Raw genomic sequence first — 8,823 nt, 5'->3', positions numbered from 1 at the left:
ACACACACACACACACACACACACACACACACACACACACACACACACACACACACACACACCAATAAGTATGTCTTTTTCCTGAAATGTTCTGCCCTTCCCTCCTACCATCCCCCTCCCAGGAGAGGCGGCTCCCACCTCCAGTGCCAAAAAAGCCACCCAAGGGGCCCCATCATCACCCCCCTCTGGCCAGAGACCGCTCACTGGAAAGCTCAGAGAAACAGCGGCAGGAGGCCAGGAAGCGCCTGATGGCCGCCAAGAGAGCAGCATCTGTACGACAAAACTCAGCTACAGAGAGCGCTGACAGCATCGAGATCTACATCCCTGAGGCTCAGACAAGGCTATGAGGACACTGCCAGAGCCACACAGGGTTGACACACAGTACACACCATTCACACAGAACACAACAAATGTATGGTTGTCCACACAAAGGCAAAAGGGTTTAGACGCATCTGGATATATTATTTCATTATGCACAATGCACTCTGAGGATAAATAGAGCTGGAACATTGATGGAACATGTTCCCTTTCCCAATGCTCACCTGTCTCCTGACTGATTTAGTTACCTGTAAATGTAACCATGCTTCCTCTGGATCCAAACTCATGGTCCACATGGTCCAAACTCGGTCATGTTTAAACGTTCTTTAGAGCAGCTACATGGCAGACACCCCAAAATTGGTTTTAAAATTTCAGTTTATATTCATCAGTTTTCACAGAGTGAGTGTATAGTAGGGAACACTCTCCTGACTGGAGTTTCACAGGTGGGATTTATCTCATAATCAGGTGTTGAACCATAACACGAGTTTGACTTAACAAGTTTACATATCTACAGAGGAAGCAGGTCTTCTTCCACGTGGTATAGCACGTTCATGCACTGTCTATAAATGAGTGGCTGTCCTTTCCAGGTCACAAAAATGAAATCAGCCAACCTAATCTTTAGCTCCACTAGACTCGTGTTCAAAATGTGTCAACTCCTCTCATTAAATCCCTTAAATAAATTTCTCCAAAAGTTATCATGATATATTAGCTAATTTTATCACTTTTGAAAGGACTTGCTGAATCAGGTAGTTCATATTAGGCCTCACACAGACACTTGCTCAAATACGATCACTCCTGACTCCAAAGTAACAAAGGTGGTGATTGGTTTCATAAGGGCAGCCCAAAATCCAGCGGGTGAAGTAACTGTGGTTATGCTGTTTGTTGCCATGTTGCATTGCAATAGTAACCAGGAACAGAAAAACTCATTCTAGCACCTTTTATGTTTTTTACTTGTGTTTTTGTAGCCTCTGTAGATCCCACACAGGAGACGGGAAGGCATGGGGTCAGATGCCTGAAATGTGCACCGCTGAATGGTGACGCTATGAAATCCAAACGTTCATTCTTTTAATTGTTTGGGGTTATCAGCTGAACAGATTTGCTCAGATCATACAGGTGTCTTTTAAATGCCTTTTTAACTTGTACAAATGAGTACTGCACAGAAGTGATGGACAATCTTACATAAACACACAGAAGTAATAATAATCTTGTGTGACATGAAAATACTTCACATGCCACTCATACATAATGAACACATGAGTGCTCACAGGCAATTTCTTTGGTCTTGTGGCTGAATGAACACTGCAGACTGGTGTCGTATAAAACAGCGTATCACTCCCCCCTCTGGAGAATGCCGTGATCACGATTGTTCATCTTCCTCTCCATCTCCACGTAATTATCAACTAGTATTTCCTTCCTCTAGATGAACCCTCTTAAAAATGACTGAAATGGTTTAAGAAGATCTCTGTTATTTTGCAAATTTCAATACAATTTTATAGTTTGGACATCCTTCAGTGGACAAACAGAGACAGAGACACTGCTAACACAAGCCTTCAGACAACTGGAGCTTTTCCACATTTGAGTAGTTTCAAGCCTGTCTGACATGGTTGCTCTGTCTCTGCAGTTCAATGCTGTGCTGACCAAAACAAAAAAACAACAACTTATAAATAAACAGAATTTTATTTTAATGCTTCTTGTGTAAGCAGAAAGCCTTCACATGAATTATTAAGTGCTCATACTGTCAGAAAGGCAGCAGTGTGTCATAAAAGTGTTTGTATGCACAGGTTTGCAAATCCTCCCTTTCTTTGGTTTGACTTTAGTTTGTTTCTCCTTGTTGGCTTTCAAGGTGATTTGTCTTTTACCAGGTACTGAAACAGTGTTGGGCAGAGTGCATTGATGGTGCTGAGAGAGATACAGTACATACAGTTGTGGTCAGACATTTACTGACACTCATCATGGGCATGAATATCACAGTAATTTGGGGCTTTTACTCATTTCTTTCAACTGTTCTTTTTCCAGGGTGGCCTGTATCACATACATCTTTAATGGACTTAAAAAACAAGTTTGAGTTTATTTTGGATTTTCTTTCATCCACACAGGGTCAAAATTATACATGCAACCTCAAACGCGTACTCCTACGTGTTATTTGGTTAAATGTCCCCTTAGCAAGCTGCACCTCGACCAGACGCTTTTGGTACTCATAAACAATGTTTGATGATGTTTGAGTACTGCTCTTGGCAGAATTGGAAAAGTTCATTTAAATGAGTTAGTCAGTTAGTCCACACATTTACAGTAGGGTTCGAGTCCAGGGATTTGGGAAGACCATTCCAGAATCTTAATGTTTTCCTGCTTTATGTATTCCAAAAAGGTTTGATTTGTGTTTGGGATCATTGTCTTTTTTTCACCCATCTAGCTGTTGGTTCGAGTTGAAGTTGAAGGGTTTGGAGGTTGTCCTCCATTATTCCATCCACTTTGTGCAATGTACCACTGGCAGCATGATGCTGCCACCACCATGCTTAACAGCTGGTACAGTGTTATTAACGCTGCAAGCATCACCTTTACTCCTCCAAGCATAGCTCTCGTTATTGTGGCCAGATTGCTCAGCTAATGTCTCCCTGGCCACGTTCACCAGAAGGTTTTCCATTTGGGCAACTGCAAACTTCAGTCAAGCTTGAAGGTTTCAATTTTGGAGCGTAGACTTTTTGCTTGGTCAGTAGCCTTTGATCCCCAGCTATTTAAAACACACTTTACCATGGACAGTGACGCTGGTGTTCCAGCAGTTTACAGCTCATGCCAGGCTTGAGCCTGAGTGGTTCCTGGGTTGTTCCTGAACATCCTGAGTAATTTCCTCTCATTTGAGGGTGAAGGTGGTAACACATCTGAATAACTTGTACTCGTGTACAGTTGTTTGAACTGATGATTTGGAAACTGTAGTGGTTTAGAAATAGTTTTAACAGATTTTCCAACTTGTATAAATTTATAATTCTCCTTAGATCTTCACTGAGTTCCTTAGACTTTACCATTGCTCTAACTATTCATCAATCCAGTAGGTGCTGGAAAATAATGTTTATGCTTCAAAGAACAACTACCACTGTCAGACATGATCACTAATGAGAAGTTGATATGTAAGTGGACGGGTTCTTATATAGCACTTTTCTACTCTACTTGAACACTTAAAGCACTTTATACAACTTACCACATCATCTACGTCTACATACAAGTGAATTCTATGTTACATTCATACACACATTAGACAGCATCAGACAGCATCCTGCCCAAGGATAGTTAGACATGAGATTGGAGTAGCCAGGGATTGAACCACCAACCTTCCAATCAGAACCATGACCCTGTCTGGATTAGAGAAAACAAAAAAATCAAAATAAATTCAAACTTGTGCACTCAATTCTTTTTTTAGTTTTCTAAAATAATTCCGGAAAAGAAAGAACAGTAGAAAAAAGAAAGAATTGTGATCATGAAAAGCTCAAAATTTCCATTACATTTATGCCCATGAGGAGTTTATGCAAACTTCTAACCTCAACTGTAACAGATGACCTTGCCATGATTTGAAGCTGAAGTAAAGCCACAGTAGTTATGCACTAAAAGTGTTCAGCTGATCACCCTTTACATTTGTTTACATTCACTGAGGTAAAATACTGAAATTTATTTGGGTTAAAACCAATAATGACATTGATATAAGCTTACCTGAGCTGTTCAAAAATGTATCATACGTTTTTGGACAGAAGGGGCTCAAAATTTAGTTTTCAGTAGCCATCCAGTGATAGCCATACATATTTTAATTTAACCACAACTATTATCTTTTCCTAAAATAGCCAAGTAGGTTTAGTGCCTGGTCAAACAGTGAGTGAAAACAAAGTTCAAGTGTATGACTAATAGAAAAATTTGACAGCCAGTGATCTTGTGTGGGATGTTAACGCTCTAGCTTGTGTTACCAGGCCATAAAGTAAACTTTATTGCATGTGATTCTGACTACAAAACACAACAAATTCATGACAGAAGCAGAAATTATGATTCGGTTGGTTAATAATCTACAATGTAAAATATTCTTGTTGGATTATAGTTGCAAAACTAAAATAGAAGTTTGTAATTTGAGGGTTGAAGAGAGGTGGTAAGCCATTTGATTCTGTCATGAAACTCTCAGAAGCAGCTAGCAGCTACTTCATTCATGAAAAGCTGTTTGCTCACCTTTTGGTGCCCCAAGTTGAGTTCAATGGGGCATTTGCACCATATGCAAAGTGAAAGTACTTGTGAATTCAGCTGCATTAGCAACTCAAATATTAGCCCTTGTTAGCCAACAGGATGAGGAAAAGTACAGACAATAGTTGGAATCAAGAGAAAGAAACATATTTTCACACCTTATCATGAAGCCCTCTATGCCCTTTTTTAAATTTGCTATCTTTACATCAGATATTTGAAACAGATGGTTCCAGCTGCGCTCAATAAATTTGTCTTCTACGTCTGGAAGCTTCGGGAGAGAATTCACAGTCAGCGGTTGAATTCCATCTAATGGGTTTTGCCAAATGCATTTCAGTTTGCCTGATTACAGAGACGTTGTGTGTAATTGCACCTTATGAATACTTTTCTTAAAGTTTGGTGAAATGCATCATAAACCTGATGATGTCATCAGGTTTATCGTAGTTTGGGCTCGTTAAAAACACATCGTTTGGTGGTGTTAACAAAGAGACACTGTCTGATACTAATGGGTAAAGGTTTGAATCCACGTTGCTTTGATTTTTTCTCTTTGGAATTAAAATATGTCAGTGTGCCAAAGTCTTGGAGTACCCAGAAAAACCAGATTGAAGCTTATTAAGTTCAGTATGTTTGGGCTGATCACATTTTTGCAGACTTCTCCTTCAACAGAAATAACTCAGTACTGACGTGAAGTTGCTGCCTGTTACTGCTTACACATAGTGAGACATTTTGACCTGGGTACTAAAATGAGAAGACATTCCAAATTCATCTGGGTCTTAGATTTGACTTCTTGGCTAAGAAGCTGCTTCATCAGTGACAAAGGAAAATGTTTAGGGCCAAGCTGATTCTCTCTGAGCCACTTCATGTTGTTAAACTGTGATAATGACATTTATACTACTACAACTGCTATGTATACCAACATGTATCTATTAACAAACTGCCATTCATTTCTTCAACAATCTGGAAATCATCAGTAGGATTCAGAGAATTCTGCAGATGATTCTAAGATAATAATGATGAAGTGTTGTTAATGAAAGTATTCTGTATTATTTTCTTCTTTTGTAATGATGAGGTGTGTGTTAGCGTGTGTGGTGAAGGAACGTAATTTTGTACAGGATTTGATTACCTCTGTGTTTTAATGATAATGACAGTGAGCCATATTCAGCGTAAAACACCTTTCTTATCAAGAGGAAAGGGCCATACCACTGCAGATTGAATATGCTTTGGATTTTTGGTTTTTGCATTTACAGAATCATTTCTTTTGTATTCCAGTAGCAAGCTTACTGTCTGTGAGTTTGGGGAGACGTGTTGAGTGCGGACAACATGACACAAATGTGAGCAGGAAGCAGGGAGACATACATTTTTAATGTCCTGTATTAAAATTTGCACGTTTCTCAAATTAAAGTGTTGGTTGGACATGCAGAAATGACTGCTAAATAAAAGCTAAACTAAGATTATTAAAAGTGATAAAAACAAAAATGTTAAAGAGCTGTGGAAGATCAGGGCTGCCAGAGAAAATGTAAAGAAAATATCTCTGTTTTTTTGTATCTGTGACAAACAGACATGACAAACAAGAGGAGAATGTTCTGTGACTGATTTGCTAACATTGCACTAACTCACTGGCAGTACAAGTTCATTTCAATAATGACAACCACTCGAGAGCAGTGCAAATTAGCAGGTCAAAGCTATATATTAAAATTCACAAGAAGATCCAATGATTTTAATGATTCTCTAACAGGAAAGAAAGCGTGCTGGAGTTGCTCAGGTCATTCTACAACTGAGGAGTGCAGCAAATTGTCTTTAAGCGTGAAGTGGGAGCAGCTCCCTGGTTGCTGGTGAGGAGCGCTCGCTGCACTCTGGTTTGTATGAACAGCAGTTCCAAAATGCATAGTGGAGCCAGACATTCTGAACAGTTTAGAATCTATTTATTGATTTGTGGTTGATATCTGGTAAAGGGTTTTATATTTAACGTACTAAAAACTGAAAATAGATCTGCAAAAAATGAATGAACTAAAATGGAATAAATAATACAGAAGAAGTATTAATATTTGTTAGTTTGGTCAAATGATATCACAGCTTGCCTGATGAGACTTTGATGGATGTGTTTGCTAAGACTCTATAAGAGTGAGTCACCACTTTAAAAATTCTCTGTGTTTTTATTGTAACACCTATTTTGATTTTCTAAAATCTTGTTTCTGATATGTGCCTGGCATACAATAATAATTAGGAAGACTAAAATTAAGACCCAGACAAATAGAAACAATAAACCCAAATATTTTCAAGCAATTAAGACAAACTGGGAACTAAGTTAGAATGAAATAAACGTTAATTAGAAAAAACCCTCAGATATAATAATTCTGGTTTGTTAAAAGAATGAAATAAACGCATGAATCATAAATGTAAAGAAAGTGATATTCCTCAGGTGGTAGGAGCAGGACCGAGTGACCTGAAAAGTCAGATTAGAATCAAATAGGACTGATGACTCCTATTCTGTAAATATTTAGTTGAATTTTACTAAAGAAATTGAAAATACCTTTATTTTTAAAAGAGTTTAAAGAGTTGATTGTCATTGAATTTTTTTCTCTATACAGTGTGGCCAAGTAGCAGAATATAGAATTAAATGGGAAAAGAAATAAAGATTTAGCGATTTCTGTTTTATGTATCTTTTTAGTTTTTTAATAGTTCTGGACATTCATTCAACTTTAGATATACTGATGCTGAACATCTCTGCAACTCCAACCAGTGGCGGATTTGAGCTCCCTGATTCTCTGCGTTTTTCCTCAGGAAGGAACGGGAAAGAACAGGTCATTTTTAAAATCAGGGTCTCCCAGACATGTTGATCTGTTAATCACAGTCTGTGTGTGTGTGTGTGTGTGTGTGTGTGTGTGTGTGTGTGTGTGTGTGTGTGTGTGTGTGTGTGTGTGTGCATTCAAAATTTGGATGTGTATCATTTGTATATATATAAAACCATGTCGAAGATACATTGGATGCAAGGTCTCTATAAAGTGCTTCCTGAGTCTCTTGTTTTCTATGTTGGGCCTTCCCTCTGTACGGTCTGGTAGCCTCATTGGGTCATTCTGTAAATTAACACTCTACTTATCCCTGCAACCGATTTCTGGTGTTTGTACAGAAAATGATAAGGGTGTTTCATAACGCATGCAGACACAATATTAGTACTTACGAATCTATATCTAAGTTGAAAACATGTATTTGGTTTATTTATGATCTTATTTATTGATTTTCTAAAATATGAAATTCTGTTGAAGTGGTCTGTCATGCTCTTATGATCTTATGTTGTATTGTAGAGAGATGATTATATGTCCATAACTATTGATCAGCCCATAATAAAATAACTATTGACTCTTCCATGACTGATCTCTATTTACAACAAATCATCATCATGGTTGTGTTGATATCTTTCGTAGACATCAGAGGACTGGAAAATCAAGCCCAGTGAGCTTTATTAGTAAAGTGTCTCCACAGGTGATCCAGCCTGCTTTATTAGCGAAGACATAAGACATAATTCACACACACACAGTGAATACAACTTAATTTTGTTCAGTTCAATTGAATTTTATTCATACAGCGCCAAATCACAACAACAGAGTTGCCTCAAGGCACTTTATATTCTAAGGAAAAGACCCCACACAATAGACAAAGCACCACCAGTCACATGACCCCTTTTGAGCAAGCACATTGGCAACGGTAGGAAGGAAAAACTCGCTTTTAACAGGAAGATGCCTCCGGCAGAACCAGGCTCTGCTGGTGGAGTTTAATCAACATAAGGAATAAGAAAATATATTAACGATTGTCTCACTGAGAGTCTGGCCTTTGTTCATGTGACACTTGACCTATTGATAAATCTAAAGGTGACAATGCATAAACTGAATGATGCACAAAGTGAAGTACCTTCATATGTGGTTGAATGATTAGGTCATAACAAAGTACAACATAAAAAAGAAGAAAATGTAATGAAGTGAAGTAGTGAAGTTTAACCTTCATTTTAAATCATGTTTGTGGAAAAGTCGAGTAGATAGAGAGAGGATGGTAAGGTGTGGCTGGACATCAGGTGACTAAATGTAAACAACATTGATTTGATATCACAGGAGTTATGAGGCCAGATGTTATCTCGGAAGGGGGGGGGGGGGGGGATGTCTTCTGTGAGATGAGCAGTTGAGAAGATCAACCACTGCCCAAACTGTGAATTTGCAAATATTTTCTTTGTAATTTAGTTTTTTCTCCTGGTTTTTGCCGTGTTACCTTATAGATTCAAGAGGATTTGGCTTTCCATTGTTTTCC

The 8,823-nt window shown here is 38.3% G+C and overlaps 1 protein-coding gene across 3 annotated transcripts in view; it reads left to right on the top strand.

The window, feature by feature from the left end:
* LOC102194642 (disks large-associated protein 1-like) overlaps nucleotides 1-2,269 on the top strand; it is a 167,052-nt gene extending 164,783 nt beyond the window's left edge. For all 3 annotated transcript variants that reach the window (XM_013911991.1, XM_013911989.1, XM_013911990.1), the window contains exon 15: nucleotides 123-2,269. In XM_013911991.1, the coding sequence (XP_013767445.1) occupies nucleotides 123-347 (225 nt within the window). In that variant the 3' untranslated portion in view covers nucleotides 348-2,269. The remainder of the gene's footprint in view (nucleotides 1-122) is intronic.
* The last annotated feature ends 6,554 nt before the right edge of the window (nucleotides 2,270-8,823 follow it).

The sequence above is a fragment of the Pundamilia nyererei genome, unplaced genomic scaffold (assembly GCF_000239375.1).
Source record: "Pundamilia nyererei isolate P.nyererei 1_Seehausen unplaced genomic scaffold, PunNye1.0 scaffold00077, whole genome shotgun sequence".
NCBI lineage: Eukaryota > Metazoa > Chordata > Actinopteri > Cichliformes > Cichlidae > Pundamilia > Pundamilia nyererei.
This window is presented reverse-complemented; position numbering and strand designations above follow the sequence as displayed.